Source organism: Propithecus coquereli, unplaced genomic scaffold, assembly GCF_000956105.1.
Source record: "Propithecus coquereli isolate 6110/MARCELLA unplaced genomic scaffold, Pcoq_1.0 Scaffold88, whole genome shotgun sequence".
In the NCBI taxonomy this organism is placed as follows: domain Eukaryota; kingdom Metazoa; phylum Chordata; class Mammalia; order Primates; family Indriidae; genus Propithecus; species Propithecus coquereli.
This window is the reverse complement of record NW_012155062.1, coordinates 7,412,430-7,431,788: the sequence shown is the minus strand read 5'-3', so window position 1 is coordinate 7,431,788 and position 19,359 is coordinate 7,412,430. Positions and strand designations below refer to the sequence as shown.

General features: G+C 44.8%; 1 protein-coding gene across 3 annotated transcripts in view; it reads left to right on the top strand.

The window, feature by feature from the left end:
• Positions 1–19,359, top strand: part of UXS1 (UDP-glucuronate decarboxylase 1) — an 83,858-nt gene that overhangs the window by 40,179 nt on the left and 24,320 nt on the right. For all 3 annotated transcript variants that reach the window (XM_012664305.1, XM_012664304.1, XM_012664303.1), the window contains 3 exons: positions 8,290–8,394; positions 12,583–12,642; positions 15,109–15,230. In XM_012664305.1, coding sequence (XP_012519759.1) covers positions 8,290–8,394; positions 12,583–12,642; positions 15,109–15,230 — 287 coding nt within the window. The remainder of the gene's footprint in view (positions 1–8,289; positions 8,395–12,582; positions 12,643–15,108; positions 15,231–19,359) is intronic.

Here is a 19,359-nt window from a genome sequence, read left to right as displayed (position 1 = left end):
GCCCTCCCCCTGCGTGGACAGCGCAGGACTCTGCTTTTTCCCATTCTTACGAAATCATAAACATTTATTTCCCCACGTCAGTAAAATGTGTCTTGAAAAGGCAGTATAATCACTGAGGACTACTTATTGTTTGGATATACCATAATTTATTTAAACTTACTTAAAGTTCTCTAGTGTTTTTTTATAAATATTTTTGGGTTTTTGGGTTTTATTTCCTCAGGAAAGAGTCTAAATATGAATCGTACCAAATACTAGTATGTCTCCATTATTTGGGGTTGTCTATTTCACTTCTTCATTAGTAGCATTAAACATTATCTTTAAAAACTACTAACAAAGCTATCTTGCTAAATTGATTGAAAACCAGTGGTTCAGTGCACATCTCTTTTGTTCCTGATAAAGGCTAGACTTTCTAACATGTTAATTCACAAAAGAAATTCAAATAGATTTTTTTACCCATTTTTTAGATTTGCTTTTTGTATGAGTTCTTCACGATAGGGATGTTAACCATTGGACATATGTTTAGCGTTTTTTCCCCCGATCTAGCTTTTGCCTTTTCATTTCATGGAAATTTCGTCATTTTAATACAGTCTCATCTGTTCATTTCCCCTTTGTTGTTTCTTTTATACTACAACCCTTCCAAGATTAGATGAAGATGAATATTTAATCTGATAGTTTAAAAAAACTGTAACATTTAATTTTAGTTATTTAATCTATTTGGGATTCATTTTGGGGTTAGGCCGAAGTGTTTGTAAAGTGAAACAGATGATGTAATAGATAAATTGTCTCACTTTCCACTCGGCCTTCCTCCTAAGGCTGCCGTGAGGTTAATGGAAACAGTGCAGGTGACAGGGCTCTTGGCAGGCAGGGTTCTGCCAGTGTCCTGCTAGGGTGCCCTGCCCAGCATTTAGCCAGAGATGCATGCAGGTACTGCTGTGCAGGGACTTTGCTATTGGAATTGTGGTTAGGAACCAGCAGGCTTTAAAATGGAGATTATTCTGGGTTATCTGGGTGGGCCCCACATGATCACATGAGCCATTAAAAGCAACAAGAGAAAGTGGAAGAGTCTGGCAGAGAGATTCGGTAGAGGTGATTCCTCGGGGAGACCTGGCAAAAGGGAAGCTGGAGAGGTTCACAGTGTGTGAGGGTACTGGCCCACCGTGGCCGGCTCTGTAGGGGCCGTGAGCCAGAGAGTACGGCAGCCTCTAGAAGCTGAGGGTGGCTCTGTTGAGGGCCAGCAAGGAGACGGGACCTCAGTCCTCCAGCCTCACAGAAGGGAACCTTGCCAACATCCTGAATCATCCTCTGAAGATAGGAACACAACCCTGCTGGCACCTCAATTTCCGCCCTGGAGTGGCAGAGCTGCGAATCTGCAGAGCCACACCGCGCCGCAGCTGCAGACTGTCAGATTATAAATGGATTTTTATAAGCTTCTACGTTTGCTGGGGCAAATGTTAGTATTGTTATTACTCTTTTTTTTTTCTTTTTGCACATAGTAATAAACATTTATTGTTTGAAAGGACTATTGGTTATATAATTTCAGCACTACTGAGAAACCAGAACTTAGTGAGAATGGTATGTTCATAAGTAAATTATCTTCTTTAACTGTGAGCTTTGATACTAAAGCTGCTCTGGGCCATTTCTACCACTGCTATGTGTAGGACACACACACACACACACACACACACACACACATGCACACATATACATACACACCCCCTCCCTCTCATAAACGTGCATACACGTACACAAGTATACACACAGACATACATGCATAAGTACACATAAACGTGCATGCACATACACAAATATACACCATATGCATACACAAATAAACATACACAGGTGTACACACACATAAACATGCATACACATACACAAGTATACACACAGACATACATGCATAAGCACACATAAACGTACATGCACATACAGAAGTGTACACACACAAACATGCATATACAAATACACAAACATACATAGGTGTACACACACTCATAAACATGCATATATAATACACACAAGTGCACACATACACAAACATGCATACACATACACAAGTGAATACACACACATGCTTGTGCACTGAATGGAGTCATACAATAAATTATTAGTACTTTTTGACTTTTGCTCAGAGTATTAAGTTCCCTCAGTCGGCATTTGTATTGGGAGAGCATAAGACATTTCTATACCTCTGTAGTTTAAAGCCTGTTTTTCTTTCTTCTTCAGTGGGTTCCTCCCTGTATTTGATAACTCCCCTCTTCCTCACCCAATCTCTTCCCTCTTTCTGCTCCCACAATGCCCACTTCATCCAACAGCAGCAAAATACAGGTTCTTCTGAGGGTCACATGGAACATTCTGCACAATTGGACCATAAAATACACCTCAACAGACTTGAAAGACTGGAAATCATACAGAGTGTACTCAGCCACAGTGGAATTAAACTAGAAATTAGTAACAGAAAGATAGCTGGAAAACCACAAAATACTCAGGGATTAAACAACAGACTTTTACAGAACACGTGTGTCAAAGAAGTCTCGAGAGAAATTAACAAAACGTTGAACTAAATGAAAGAATTAGGTTTCTTGTGTATGTATTTGATGAATGAGATGGAGGAGAATCTTTAATTTTTTTCTCTTTTCAAAAGAATATCCTTTTCTGACGATGAAAAGAATACATGTTAAAATTTGGAAAAGCATGAAAAAGCAAATAGAAGATCATCTTTAATCCTTCTATTCAAAAATAATCTGTTGATGTTAATGCCCAGTCCTTTTCTAAATGTGATTTTTTAAATTAAAAACATGCTTAATTTTTAAAAAACAGAAGATAATGCTGTAAAAAGTCTCCCTCTTGCCTCCACCTCTCATTTTTCCAGTTCCCAGCTCTCCTCAGGAAGTTGCTATTAATCATTTTTTTGTATTCATCTGCAATGTCTGTATGCGACCCAGCTAATACAAATAGGTATTGGTATTTCTCCCTGTTCATAGTGAAAGTAGGCTGTTATATATTGCCCTACATCTTACTGTATTCCACTTACTGTGTCCTGGTGCTATTTCTATAACATACATACAGAGCTACTTTATTTATTTTTATTTTTTGGCAGCTACTTAGTATTCTATTGTATGGCTATATCAGATCCCTTTACAAAGATACATTTTTCCCCCTCTGCATTACTTACTGGCAAATCCTCATGGTATGACTATGGTAAGGTTTCATTATGCTTGTGTTGTTGGATGTTTAGGTTATTCGCAATATGGGGCCATCGTAAACCTTGCTTCAGAAAGCCACCCAGTATATATATTCTAAGTCTGCGGTCCCCAACCCCTGGGGCCAAGGACCAGTCCCGGTCCATGGCCTGGTAGGAACTGGGCTGCACAGCAGGAGGTGAGCCGCAGGTGAGCCAGGGAAGCTTCATCTGTGTTTACAACTGCTCCCCATCGCTCACATCACCACCTGAGCTCTGCCTCCTGTCAGATCAGTGGCAGCATTAGATTCTCATAGGAGCGTGAACCCTCCTGTAAACTGCGCACGCAGGGGATCTAGACTGAGCGAGCGTTCCTTGTGAGAATTCGTCTGAAACCATTTACCCGTACCTCACCTCCCCCCTCACCATGGAAAAATTGTGTTCCATGAAACCAGTCCCTAGCGCCAAAAAGTTTGAGGACCGCTGATCTACGTCTTTGTCATCATTATCACAAAACACTTGTTTTTTCAGAATCCTGATACATAGATCCTGTGCCTCCCTGAAAAGTCCCAATTTACTTTTCCACCATCTGCATACACAGAAATCTTGAGACCAGTATTTCTGTAGGGAACAGGAAAAGGCAGAAATGCCCATTATGTTGTGGGGAGAACGATCATGGAACTTGTAGTACTGGTGTGGAAGAATTCCAGGAAAATAAAAGAAGAAAGTGACCATAGTTAACACTTCTTGGGCACTTACTATATTCCCAGGCACTGTTTTCATCAGTGTTTATGATTAGCATATTTAATTCTCTCAATGCTCATAAGAGGTAGGCAGTTACTCTCCTCATTTCATAGGTGAGGAAACCAAGGCACGGAGCCCTTTCTGTTATCCACCTTTTACCTGAATGCTCCGGTCCCATAGGAGTCCGTGAGGGGGGCTGCCAGGAAAGGGAAAAAGGGAGAGGCCAGGTTACCAACGCTGGACACCCAGTATAAAAAGGTGGGGTGGGAACAGTGTTTGCCAAGGATAGTTGGTCCATATTTATGTAGACATCTGAGGCATGCAGCTCTGATTAGAGTATTTCTGTTGAAGTATAATTTAGAAATTTCTTTTCTCAACTTTCAGTTTATATTGCAAATATAAATATAAATTGCAGAGGCAGCAGCTCTTAGAGATCTCCCTCTGTTTAATTTGGAGCCATGAGGGGTTTCCTACAGAGCAGCCCAGGGTACTGGAAATACTTTCTCCCTGAGGTACCGTCACAGGGAAGGTGGACCCCTCAGTACTTAGCCAGCAGCACTGGTGGGTAACCCCAGGATTGTGCCAAGAAAAATTTGGTCTCTATACTTTGAGAAAGTCAGTCTCTTCTTAAATCCTGTTTGCCATCATAAGTACAGTTGCTAGGGAGGAGGGTTAGGGCCACGCTATGGAACTCCATGTTACACAGAGTGGCATCTCATTGCGTGGTATTTCCGCCAGGCCTCTGACTCGGGGTGTAGAAAAAAAGAATTCTGTAGCAAGTATCTACATGATGGGATTTTACTGTATGCTAAATAGTCATGCGCGTTCATAGAAAAAGTGAACTCATAGTTTTGCTTTTTTTGTTTCCATAGTCTTCAGTTTCATGGTGCAAATCCTTAAGTGGAACTTGGCAGTTCACTGGGGCCTGGGCGTGGCACAGGAGGATCCTTGATGCAGCTACGTCAGGAAATTAGGCAAAGAACAAAAATCAGCGGGGGCCTGGAAACATGCAGTTGTTTTTTATGTGGATTTTCCCTTTGGCAGAATGTAACGCTTGAGTTCTCTGATGGGTTATGAACAATGGTTTGGGGTTACCCCGAGTTCTTGCGGTGATTTTTTTCTTCTCAATTGATGTATTACTTATGCAGATTTCAGGCACAGAGAAATCCATCCCAAGGACCCATAGGGAGTTCCTCTGTGGTTAGGCTGGTTGGGTTTTCCCTCGTCGGAGTTCATGGCAGGGCCCTGCAACCTCCACTGTCCCCTCACCCTGCCCCTTCCTGGGCACCTGCCAGCTTTCTGGCAGGAATGCTGTTGATCACTAATTGGGGCTTTTAGGCTCCTCTCTTGAGGCTCCTGTTTTTCTAGCTGAGCTCACGGCACATGGCCTTGTAAATGTGAAAGGGTCATGGCAGGGCCACTTGGCGGTCAGCATCGAGCACGCCCTGTGTCCGGGCATGCCTTTCCTTCCCCCTTTGTCTTTCTCTCTCGACCCCCAACTTGGATTTTTGAATGTCATGCTCATTTTCCATGTACTTTGAACTATGCAGTTGACATGCTCTGAGGGCTTTTTTTCCTGGGCAGTGAGGGTTCTCTTTGCTGCTTCATTTACATTCCAGAACTGGTTGTTATTAATATCACTTAGAATTTATGTAGTACTTCTCATTGCTGGCTATTTATCCCTGCTCTGAAGTGTCCCCTCTTCTCTCCCCTTCCTAATTCCTTACCAGATTAATTAATCAACAGACTCTGCTGCAGTGTCCTTGTTAGGATAGGAACTGGAGTTATTGTTGTTAACATGAAGGCAGAACGCATTCTCCTAGGGAAGAGGGGCTGCAGAGAACTTTGGTTTTCATGGTGTTTTCAGGTTCTTCCTGCATGGGATGATGCATCAGTGTTGCTACCTAAGGAAATGTCATGACACAGTTTGAGGGTTATCCTGAGTTGCTTTCCAGGAACAACAGTAGGACAAACCTGTCGAATGGTGAAAAAACGACAAACCAGGTGGAATAGCCTTTTTGGATGGAAAACCCCAATTTATGGCTCATCTCTTTATTTGGCTTTCCTTGAGCACTGTTCCCAAACTGGCCTGAGCCATAGCACCGTGGAGGGATACTTGTTTTAAGTGGAAGGTTTCCAGGCCCAGCTGCACATCCTGATGGATTAGACCTGCAGTGGGCCAGGAATCTGCATTCGTGTGTGCTCTGAAGTGACGGCGGGGGTCTGCCCTCCCCGCAGAGGCAAAGCTATGTGGAGATCAGAAGGAAGGAAACACTCAAGTCTTGTGCTTCATGAGCTTATTGTCTGGTGAAGAAGATGTGTGTGAATCATTTGGCAAGGCGGCATGAAGCATCGGGAGCCGCCAGTGGGAAGGGGATCATCTCTGACCAAGGATGGATGGGGAGGTTTCCCACGTACGCTGACCTCTGGGTTGAGCCTTGAAGAAGAAAGTGTGGCCTGGAGCAGATGGGGAGGGAAGGGCGTGTGCTAATGGTAGTGGCTTTCTGTTAGATATCAGGGTGGTATCCTGCACTCTCAAGACACACGTTTCCTCTTAGTCTTTAATGCAGTTTCCTGTCTTTCCTGCATATATTGTAGCCTCAAGAGTAAAAATAGTGCTGAATAATTTGTTCTGTAGGATAACAACACACGCGCTGTGGTCTACACTGTCTTTGAGGCACATAGGGCAGCCTGGTCTATATGAGCAGATGTGTCTGTCACACCTGAGTGGGCTCTTAGGTGTCATGCTCAGCTCTGAAGGTCCAGCCAGACTCATTCTGTTTTGAATCTGGCACCATCCTAACTCCAGAGTGGCAGTGGGTGAGAGGTGGTGTTTTTAGAAGAAGAAACTCAGTGCCTGTCCCAGTGTCCTGCCACTTCCACCTGCAGCCCTTGAGCTTGTTGGCAGGGTGTGCAGGTGCTGACCCAGTCCATGCTGGTCCTAGCTGTAAGCTGCAAAAAATAGCATGGGCCCCAGAATGGTGGGATTTTGTGAGAATTAATTTTAAAAAGCTGTCTTGTTAACTTACCACTTGTATAGTAGAATTTTGTTTGCTTTTATTTTTAGCTATTAACTCAGAATAATTTGTGGGAGTGGAGACAATAGTCACAGGATTTTTCTCTTATTAGGAAAGATCTGTTCAATTAATTTGCATATTGACAGATTATCTACAATTTTTCAAGGTTTTGTGTTTTCTTGGTTCTCTTGAAAAAATATTTTTAAGAGAAACAGTGGTTCCATTTTTAAATTAACTCAGTGGTTTTCAGCTTTTTAAAATGTATGTATAAATATACATATAAAGGCCCAGAGTCTCCCAGCCTAGAACCCCTGTGTCGGGGTATTGGGAGCCCAGGTACCACCTCACTGGGTGACTGATACAGAGCAAGGCTTGATTGAGAATCTCCAGACTGATCCGTTGTGGAGCCTAAGGAAAGCAGCGGTCCCTTGGTCGGGAAGAGGGCGGGAGGCTGTGGAGCGGAGCCGGAGAGTGCAGGCAGAGGAGTCCTGCAGGTGCTCTTGCATGCCTATACACAAGGGAGGACTCATTTTGGCAATGAAGCTTTCAGGTGCCCGTTCCTCAGTTCTCCTGTAGATGGTGGGTTTGTTTTCTTTCACCTGTAGCTAAAGTAGAATGGCATGGCACAGATTTGATCTGTCTGGAAGGATGCTTTCCTCACACGTGTTTATCCATCACTGCCATTTCACAGGGAGAGGTTGGTTCCCGAGGGCCTCTGTCCTGTGAACAGGTGTTACCTGGCCTGGGCGGCAGAGGGCTGTGGGTGACGATGTTAAAGTGAATGCCTGTACACAGGTAGTTGTTTGGAATCTGAATTGTTTTGCTACTCATGGCTTTAAAAACCACCCTCCCCAAGTGTCATCCCAGGGTCTGGTTTTATGTACACAGAATGTATGAAAACAAAAGGAAAGGCTAATTTCTCCCATAGTTTCCTGTCTTTGCTTTTATGTCAGATTTGCTTCACAAACTAAGAACATTTGCTCTAGATATTCATACTTAATTCTGTGCCTGAAAAATGTCTTCCTTCAGATTTGAATGCTTTATCTGGGACAAATGTCTCAGAAAACAGTCAACTTGGTAATCAGATGAACTCTAGTTATAGAAGAACAGACCCAAATAACTGGCTAAGCACGTGTTTTTGTTGCCAGATAATTAGATTTTCTATTTTTGTTTAAAATTCTTCTAATTAGAAATGTAAATTAGTTTCTATAAAGACTACTATAACCAACTAGAATTTCAGTAAAAGGTACACTAATACCTTTATTATATTATTGTATAATTCCTGGGAGTTCAGAAGTTTTTTAGTGTTTTTCTTGGAAATAATAGGCTTCCATTTGTCTCCTTTAGTTGACCAGATATACCATCTGGCATCGCCAGCCTCCCCTCCAAACTACATGTATAATCCTATCAAGACGTTAAAGACCAATACGATTGGGACGCTAAACATGTTGGGTAAGTTGTTGTTTTCTTGTCTTTTTTGGCCTTGCTGGGAATATTTTAGATGATTTTAAGCATAGGTAATTGAATGTTCTATTAGAGTTTGATCAGGGTGTTTACCCCTCTCCCTCACTGTACAGCCTGTGGCATTTGGCAGCTTTGCAGTGTTATTTCAGTGTTACTTTGTCATTGGGATTTGTCTTGGGGAAGATGGCCTAACTTTCATGCATTGCAGTAACTAGTCTGCATTGCCTTTGTGTGAATCCCTGAGGTGATTACATGGACTTCACGTGGCCACCCAGCATTGCTCCTCTTCTCTGAAACCAGTTGACCAACACCTAGGACAGATGGGTGCCTCTTGCTGCAGAGGGGTGCCGGTGGCTCTGATCCAAAGATTGGGTTGGGTTGGCATGGCCTTGCACACAAGGGAGATTTAATACCAGTCCTTGAAGGAGTGGACAGAGAAGCCGTGTCTACATGTGGGGTTGTCAAAACTGAGTACCTGTTCTAGACTGAACCCCAGGATTCACATTAGTGAAAGATGAAAGAGTAAGTATCGTTAAGGGTGGCCATACCTGTGTATTCACAAACAACATGCCTTAGATTTATAGCTCTGGGCAATATGTACATGTTAATGTTCAAAATTAGAGGCATGCTTAAGTTTAGCACAGTTTTTTTTTTTTTTAGGCTAGAGCTTTTGATTATTTGCAAAGTAGAAGAAAAGGACCATTTTTTAAAATGTCAAGTAAAAAATGGATTTAATTATAGGAACATTTAAAATCGGTTCTATACATGGATTTCAGGAAGTACAGCACAAGCGTGAAGCCAAAGGACTGAAAGGGCAACCAGAGATTGGTTTTAAAATCTCTTCAACTAAATATTTTGAGGAATTGTATTAATCATGGTTCTCCAGGAGAACAGAACCAATAGGATATATATATTAATAGATATGTGGAAAGAGATTTATTATGAAGGATTGGCTCATGTGATCATGGAGGCTGAGAAGCCCCACCATTTGCCTCCTGCAAGCTGGAGACCCAGGGAAGCCGGTGGTGCAGTTTAAAGGCCTGAGAACTGGAGAGCCAAGGGCTGAAGATCCATGTCTTTCCTTCATCCTTTTGCTCTATTCAAGCCTCCAAGGGATCAGATGAGGCCCGCCCACATTGGGGAGGACCATCTGCCTTACTTAGCCTACAGGTTCAAATGCTAATCTCTGCCAGAAACACCCTTGTAGATATACCCAAAAGTAACACCTAACCAAATACCTGGGCATCCCTTAGCCCAGTCAAGTTAACCCGTAAGTTAACCATCACAGGGTCAAGTTCCGTGTGGTATAAGATGATTCATTCTTCCAGTCTAGAAAGGGCATTTGTCTTTTTTAGTTACTGTCCCCTGCCTGGGTCACTGGACAGAACAGGGTGCCCCTGCTTCTGCTTAGGGTGTACCAGGGTAGAGGCTGCACCTGTTCTGCCACTGCAGTTTCCCACCCCTCCTCACATTCTCTCAGACGCCCCCCCCACCCCCTCTGTTATACCAGAACTAGACCGTAGAGGAAAAGTCCATCATCCACATGGTGCTTAGAGAGCTATCATTTATTCTTCCTGTTTAGGGGATGCATTCACTATGCCCAAGGCACTGTACTGTCCACTGGGGGGCAGATTTAGTTAAGGGCCACACTCAGACTTCTGCCAGGGAGCTTGGTGTCTCACCGAGGAGGTGCTGTATGGGCACAAGCATCAGTGATTCCGAGTAGAAAGAGAAGGTTCCAAAAGAGAGGCCCCAGGGAAATGCTATTAGAGTTCAAGCAAAAGTAACTTGAGCTAGGGTTTGTCCTGTGAGTGAGACTGGATGTGGAGTCTTGCAGGAATGGTAAAGAGTCTTCCAGGAATGACATGGATACAAGCTAAAGAGAGACCATCGCTAGGCTGGAAAGGAACCCAAATGGGACTTTGCGTTTCAAATCAAGAGGAGTTGTCATTAGCCATTTTACACTTGAGACAAGTGGCGCCGCACTTTGCTTCTTTCCTGGTCAAGACCTTCCCTCTCTGCAACTTTCCCACCTCCCGGGTCCTGTGCTTGGTGTCTTTGTCTGATGAAAATTCTTTGGCCAGTCTCGGCATAAACACCTGGGTAATACAGCAGCCCAGGATAGCTTCCCTGGCCTCACCCCAGGATGCTGCCTCTGGATCCTGCTGAAGTCATTCCACAGAAACAATACAGGAATATCCTGGCTTCAAAATCTTTAAGCTCAGTTGCTTTCGAAAATATAACACATTGCGTATGTGATGTGTGTATGTTACCAAAGTTTAGAGAAAACTACAAACTAGAAAGACCTCAGGTGGTGGAATGCTAAATGGTACAGCTACTCTGAAAACCAATTTGACAGTTTCTTAAGAAACTACATATGCAAGTATCATATGACTCACTCATTGTATCTTGCACATTTATCCTGGAGAAATGAAGATTTATGTTGACATGAAAACCTGTAATAAGTGTTCATAGCAGCTTTATTTGTAATGATCAAGACCTGGAAACAGCTGGAATGTCCTGTAATGGGGGATTAATGAAATTAACTGGTGCATCCATTCCCTGGCCCACCACTCAGCAGTACGATAGGAAGGAACCATTGACACACCCAGCAACTTACAGAGATTTTGAGGGAAATGTGCTCAGTGAAAAAATTGATTCCTAAAAGGTCATACACCATATGATTCCATTTATTTATCATTCTTGAAATGACAAAATTATAGAAACAGAGAATGGATTAGTGGTTGCCAGGGTTATTGGGGGTGGGAAGGTGAAAAGAGGGGTGAGGCTGTAAAAGGGCTGGTGGTAGATCCCTGGGGAGACGGGAATGCTCTGTGTCACTTGTGTCAATGGAATGTCTATATCAGTGACAATATTCATTGACTATGTCACAGGTCAGTATCCTGGTTGTGACACTATCTAGTTTTGCAGATTTCATCATTGGGGGCAAGTGGGTGAAGCGTACATTGGGTCTCTCTGTTACTTTCTACAGCTGAATTTGAATGTACAAATATCTCAAAATAAAAACTTTTAATTACGAAAAAGAAAAAGACCTCAGAACCCTTCATTTTGAAGCTATTGCTGTTGTCTCTGCCGTAACATCGTGTGGTGAACTACCGCACAGACTTCTGCGAGGCCTGTGAAGTTGATAGCCTGTAAATTTCATCTTAAGCTACATCCCTTTTAGCATTTCTTCCTCAAGTACACTGGCATTCCCAGTCTTTTTAGCCACCTGGTTCTCTCATTTTGACCTGTGTCTTCGTGGCTCCCCTCTTCCCTGCCCCAGATGCTCAGACACAGTCACCCCTCAGCCCCTCACACCAGGACCCTTCTGCCCTACCCTGGCCTCCCCAGAAGCGCCCTGCATCGTGTGTGCATGCCTCATCTCACCCTCCTAGCAACACTCACGGGCAGCACGTTGGCCCCCTGCCCCATGTGCAAGGCCAGATGCCTGTAAGGAGTGTCCAGCTCAGCCCCCTCTAGTGTGGTAGCTCTTGGGGATGCGAATGTCCCCTGTCCAAGCATGGGGCTCGGTGAAGATCAGTGGGCTTCTTGGAGCTACCGATGAACCAGCACACATTGAAGGCATTTGGACTCAGAAAGGGTCACATTTCAGAGTCACATTTGGAAGGCTTTGCACATCGTAGATGATGATGTTCTAGCCAGTTCTCCATGTGAGTGGTAAATGCAGGAAAGGGGTCCACGACAGGATTGAGGACTGGAGCGAGTTGCTTTGGAGAAGGTGCTGTTGAAGCTGAACCTTGAAGGCGGCAGGAAGATGGGTGGGGAGTGACCCAGGCAGGGGAGGCATGGGCACATTCGGGAAGCAGCAGGCAGACCATTGTGGAAGTTAGGGGGAGAAGAGCCTTGCTTTCTGCCAACCAAGGTAAAGTTATAAGATACCGAGTGGTATTTGGAGCAGAGGAGTCTTTAGGAAACTTTTCAAGTCACAGTTTATTAAACCAACAGATTCTGTGTCTGGCGCTACAAGTATCCAACTAAGTACTGTCCCTTTGTGTTTGTCTTATGGCTTGTTTTTATTTTGGTGCCAAAGCAGATGCAATAAGAGCGGATGGTTGGATGGATAATCAGATTTCTTTGATACTAAAGCACTATTTATGTTGGCCACAAAAATTGTGCCCGTACAGTTTCTGTTCATGTCTTTGCTTTCCACAGGGCTGGCAAAACGAGTCGGCGCCCGTCTGCTCCTGGCCTCCACGTCCGAGGTGTATGGAGGTGAGTGCGGGGCCCAGTGGGCTGTTTGCGCTGTCTTAAATGAGTCCAGGGCTCGTTTCTGAGAAGGCTCAGCCCACTCGTGCTCCTCTCGTCCACGACAATCAGTAGGCTCCCCGTCTCAGCCTTCAGGGTCGCACACTCCTCTGTGAAGGACTGTTCCCTGTTACCTGGCCAGTAAAGTCCCACCATTTGTGATTCCACAGAAGTGCTGCTGCCACTTTGCTCTGAGAGACCCCAGAAATCACACTGTCTAGGGATCTTTTTGCCATTCTCGTGATGCATGTTATTTTGTGTGAGGGATGCATGCTACAGGCCTGACCCACCAAGAACTTACAGGTTGGCCTTGAAAGCTTGCTGGGAGAGGAGACATGTGCAGATTGCCTCACCTGTTGTATAACAGTTTCTGGAAGGACCTTAAGCAGGTAGTGCCAGAAAACTCATGAGTATGTTTTACCAACCTGCAGTCTTCCTCCTCCCTCCCAGGCCCTGCCACTGCTTTGGAGTGAGTGTGAGGAGTGGGTGAGAGCTGTATTTTCAGTTTGTGTTGATTTCTGTTCAACCCAAACCAACTGAGTGTGCAGGGTTTAGGAGAACTGCTTAGTTGATGCAGCAGAAAACAAGCCCTGGCATGATATAATTTTTTTATTTCACATTGCTATAGACAAGAGAAATTAGGAAATAAGAGTAAAATTGGAAAAGAATTTTTTTTTCTTTTTTTTAGTTAAAGGAACCAAATGTAAAAAAAATCTGCAACAGAGAAATGCTGCTGAATGCAGTGATACTCTTTGTGATAGCTATGAAAATGTGCATCGTCCACTTCCACGACGTCCTGGTTGGTTGAAAGGGCAGAGCATGCACCTCCCCCCATGGCACTGTCCAGAAGGGCACAGGACATCTCCACGGCCACCCTTCTTCCCCACCCGCTGCATTTATTATCTGCATATTTTATAAGAGCTTGTGTACTTTAGGGTTCTTAAACAATTTTAGGGCGTAGTTTGTGAAATTCACCAGTTGCTCTACTCTGATGTTTAATAACAGAAGTAAACAAGTTTTGCAGAGTGTTTGCTTAACCTCTTAGCCACACAAAATGCTGAAAAAGGGAGATAATAGGAAATCATGTTTTACTCTAGACCTTTACTTTTGTTATAACAAAGTAATTTTGCCCCATTTTTTTCCAAAGTGATTTTGAAAAAAGAACTTTTTAGAGGCTTGGTGTCCTGGGCATGTCAGTGCAGACGGTGCCAGCCTGGGGGCAGATGGGTGTGCCAAGCCTCCTCTGCCTCGTCCTTTACCAAATTTATGGCCAGCTCTTCCTGGGTCTCGCTTGCCCAGCTCTTGTCAAAAATTCACAGAAAAGCTCTGATGTTAATCATGCAGTACGTTTCTGAATTTAAGTAATTGGTTTTCTTGTCTCAAAGAGTATTTTCCATAGACCTTTGCTCTCATTGGACAGTGAAAAATTTGCCCTTCTTATGGGAATTTTAAGCCACAGCAGCAGATACAGAGACCTTCTGAGGCTGTGCTGGTCTCCCGGGGAGGCCAACTGCGCGGGTGCAGGTGCCGGGGTACGTGTGTGTTCACCCCGCTGCGCTGTGTGCATAGGCCCAAGTCAGACTTCGGGTGTAAGATAAGCAAGATAGGCATTTATAGCATGGAGTCTCTGTAACTTTTTGTCCAGATTCCTTGGCAAAGATTTATAGATTTTATATCATGGTTGTACTTAGAGGATATATAAAATTCTTGGCATATTAGATACATTAGGTGTTAATTCACATTCCAGAAATATACTTGTGTTAAAAAAAGAACTCATTACTTGGTTTCTTTAAATAGTCTATTCCCCTGGTACATCTTAAAGTGTGATTTATACACTAGAAATCAGGAACTGGGAAGTATAAAATTGTGCGCTAGAGGAGCAAGCAATCATTTGTCGGTGGACACTCGTCTCTCAACCTACCTCCTTGGAGCCTCCAGGGTGTCCCATCATGGGTGTCAGACTTGTTCTGGTGATGCCACGTGTCAAAGTCATTGTCCTCTACAGAGAGGTTGTGTTTTAAAATTTTTTTAATAAATGCAAGTTTTGCTCTAATTATAGATTTTACAAATATAAAACTAAGCCACATAGCTCTTCACATAGATTATATTTAACTGTAGTTTGTATAGCAGTCTAAAAGTTAAGAACAATTTACAGAAGAGAGGGAAGACTTAAAATTTAGAGACGTGATCTTTTATTTTTTTCCTGTAAAATACTATCATTACTTAATGTTGGAGGTAAGACCACCACATCCAGTGGAACTTAAAGAATGGACTAAGAGCCTGACGTTGCCTCTTTGATGTCTCTCCATCTGTAAATGTTTCCTGGGTCTTTCCTAAGTTCCTTTTTGCATCATAAATATACATTGTTCATAATGCATATGAGCTAAAAAAAGAAAGATGAAAACACAGTCTCATTTTTCCCCACATCCTTAGATCCTGAAGTCCACCCTCAGAGTGAGGATTACTGGGGCCACGTGAATCCCATCGGCCCACGGGCCTGCTACGACGAAGGCAAGCGTGTCGCAGAGACCATGTGCTATGCCTACATGAAGCAGGTATTTCACCAGGCTCTGGGCTTGTGGTGTAGACAGGCAGAGCGCCCTCACATCAGATGTAAAGTGCTGGGAAGGAATTAATGCCGTGGTTAACTTTGCCTGGGGGTGGGTGTTGGGCAAGCCCACTTTCCCATCTATCTCCTTGTTTTAGAAATGATTTCCTAGAGATGAATTCGTAGGATTGGAATACTGTGTGACTATGAACAAAATGCCTCTTTATTGCCAAATCACTCACCAGCAGCTAATTAGTGCCTCTGCTCCTGAAACCTCCAGATCAGATTTTTCTCTTTTTTTGGCTTTCCTTTTTCATCTTATTAAGTATAAAAATGAATTCATTATTTTTTAATTTGAGCCTCTTTAGGAATTGTTACTTATATTATTTACTATTATTTCATACTTTTTTCATTATTCATGGTTAGGCTGGGGTGCTTTTACCAGGAATATTTCTTTTTCTTTTTCTTCTTTAGAAACGGTCTCACTCTGTAGGTCAGGCTAGAATGCAGTAGCATCATCATAGCTCACTGCAACCTTAAATTCCTGGGCTCAGGTGATCCTCCCACCTCAACCTGCAGAGTAGCTGAGACTACAGGCACACACCATCATGCCCGGCTCTTTTTTTTTTTTTTTTTTCTTTTTTGTAGAGACAGGGTCTTGCTACGTTGCCCAGACTGGTCTCCAAGTCTTGGCCTCAAGCAATCCTCTTGCCTCAGCCTCCAAAAGTGCTGGGGTTATAGGTGTGTGCCACCACTCCTGTCCCCAACAATGGTTCGTGTTACAGGTTTGGTCACTCACATGCTATAGCAGAAATGGCTTATAGACCAAGAGGCCGAGGTTCCCATACTGGCTCTGCTGCCATATGACTTGGAGACATGACCTGTTTGTCAGTCAGTTCTTATCTCCATACGGGGTTCATCACACCTGCCCTGCCTGCCTCAGGGCTGTGCGGAGGGGGCCCCCAAGGGCTCAGACAAGGGATTGGGATAGTCCATCCATTTTCTCGGTGAGTGTTTTCATGGGGTTGGATCTGCACTCAGATCCTCATAAAAACAGCCTTCAGCAAAGTGGGATGTGCAGCTAAATAAACATGGACATGGAATCATGTTCTGGGACAGGCTGTGGACAGATGCAGTGTCTGGCCCTGGGCTCCAGCAGCAGGTGAGCTCAGGGCATTGTTGGCTGTGTGCTTTGCTGAGGCGGGGAGGGTAGCATCTGGGTGCCCAGTGCCCAGGGAGTCTTCCCAAGCGTCTGTCTGACGTCCCCAGAGGGCCAGCATTCGGGTGCATGCCGAGGGCCAGGTCCCCTGCTCTTGACCTCTGTGGGTCAGACTTTGAGCACCTTCTGTCTCCATGCTACTGCAGATGGCAGCACAGCACAGTATCACGCAGGCTTGTGTTACCTTTTTTGGGGAGGGGGAAGAGGTTGTCAGGGGCTGTCTTTTTCATTATATGTTTAATGAAATACCAACGTTAAAGATACATAAAATAATCTTGTGCTGTGGAAATATTCAAACCTTTCTGCTTTGTTTCTCAACCAGAAGCAGAGCTAATTGCTTTCTAAGCCACTTTGGCCTGTTGGCTTAATATTATCCACTTATTCTAAGAAATGTTAGTTTTAGTGGGAACGTGCTTTTTATCATTTGGGGGCCCAGAATATCTTGACCGAAAAGTTTAAGGTGATCTCCCAAACAGAACAACCTCTGTGTACAGTGGTACTTACATGAACCGACTAGAGTGTGAGGGGCACGTTATTGCATTTTGGTGTGTAATAAATTTCAAGAGTAATATGATTCTCTACTGTTCTCTGTTGCTTTCAGCCCTGTGGTTATATTTCTTACTTAGTGAATTTTTACATAGGTAAAGCTGGTAGGCAAATAGGACATTTTTATTGAACTTTTAGTTTTTATTGAATGATCACTAGTTTAACTTAGTTGATAATTTTATGAGTGTACATATTACCTTGTGTATATGCTCATGATAATTGTAATATTTAATAGTAATAGAGCCAGCATTTATTGAGCACTGACTGTATGTCAGGCACTGTTCTAGGCGCCTGGAATCTAGCTGGGGTCTGCATTTCACACACATGCTAACATGGGACCTGTCCATGTCATCTGTTCCCAAAGGGACTCAGGAAAGTAGCACCTACATAACTCCAAAATGGCAGCATTTAAATTTCTGCTCACGTGAATCTCAGGAGCTTAATGGCATGAGTGGCATTGTCCTGAAACCTATAAAATAATGTATCTGTTAGAAGCCGCTCGTGTGGTCAGCTGGTCCCCTGTGCCCAAGTCTGAGTGTCCCTGACAAACACCCTCTTAGGAGGGTGTCCCTGCACAGCAAGGGCAGCCCTGGTGAGGAGCTGCCTGGCACTCATGTGGTGTGATACCTCTTCTATGGGGTCGCCAGGCATGTGCCTCCACGCAGGCGGGCCCCACAGACAATTGTGGAGTGGACACAGCACGCAGTCATGTGGCCAAGGTCATCGTGTACTTCTCACTGGGGCACTGTGGGTTCTACATGTGGGAACAATGCCTGGTTCTTTCCATCATGCGACGAGGCTTGAGAACCGCCACGTTGAGACAGGCTCAGCACTGTCTGGGAAGGAGACCATGGAACTTGGGGTCCTGGCCGACAGATAGCCCTGAGTAATCTGTAGCTTTATTGGGGCCCAGGTCCTGCGTAGCACACCTGCTGAACACGGCTGCCCAGGGGACTGTAGCTGTCTGTCATTCTGGAGACAACCCCAAGGCAAGCCTGCCCTGGTGGCACGTCGGGGTGCATGGGTGCATGTGATATAGCCGCACTTTGTTCCCATTGTGTGGTCATTAGGTCAGGGACTGACCGCATCCTTGGCCCTATGAGGGCCAGAGTCCTATCTGGTTCTGGTGGCTTCAGGGCAGACCATTGGAGGTTGTGGCTCGTAATGAGGAGGGGACAACGTGGCCCAGAGCAGTGGGTGTGCAATGAGGTCACTGAGGCCTGGCCTGAGTTCCAAGAGGCCTGTGAAGAAGGCATAGTGGGCACTTCTGACCTCCCACCCTCTATTATCCCTGTCCTCGCAGGGAGAGCAACTGGTCTGAGAGACATGACCCCCACTGGGCTCTAAGGTTGGTACCTGAGCACTGTCTCCCTTTTTGTCTGAATCAGTGCTGAGGAGGGAGGGAAACAGCATCTTTCCTCTGCCCGTGAGAGTAGACACCACGAAGTGGAGACTTGTTTGGGTTCCTACTAAGGCAGGATATTTTGCCAGCTGTAGAAAAATGAGAAAATATGAATAAGCAAGAAGGAAGAAAAATTTTTACCCATATTTCCATCTGGAGACAAACAAGAGGGAAAAAAACCCACCATGTAAAGATTGTGATGGATATATACATGGACGACATTGAAATTCTTCAACTCAGGGTTTCACGTTAGCTGCCAGCACAGGTGGGTCACTTTGGGCTTCCCTCTGGGTACGGCTTGGTTTGGGCAGCACTGACTTCCTTAGGGCACAGGCTCCAAAATAACTATTGTTTTCTGGGACTGTGACTTGGCTGCTTCTCGTTTCTTTCCCTGTCGGCGGCTATAACCCTGACAGGTCCTGCGTACCAAGCACAGTGTCGGTCTAGAGGTGGTGTATCATTTGAGGACGCCCTGCGTGCCTGTAGCAGGTGTTGTGAAGGAGTAGGAACCAGAGCCGAAGTGCCTGCCGTGTGCTCAGCCTCTGTTAGGGCTCGGTCTGTTTTAACCTCACCCCATCCCCACAGCCCCCAGAGGTGGGTGTGGTCAGCCCCATCACAGGTGGGAGAGGCGAGCTCCAAAACTGGGTTCCAGCACCTGGGCCTGAACCTAAGGCTGGCTACCTGCAGGGCCTGCTCCCCCGCCCCCTGCGGCTGTCCTGGTGGGCAGTGCAGGGACGGAAGTGTGGGTGGGTGAGAGAAGACAATGTGGCTGCGAGTCCAACGTGGCGAAGACTCCTTTGCAGCTTGCATGGTCGTGGCACGGTGCCCAGGACGAGCAGTCCACACAGGGTTGCTCTAGCAGCACCAGTCGCTCCTCAGCAGGGAGATTAATCAACAAGGAGCTGCACTGTGACGTTGTCAGTTTGTGGTTCTAAATGTGCTGCCTTTGAGATAGTAAGTTTTAGCAGA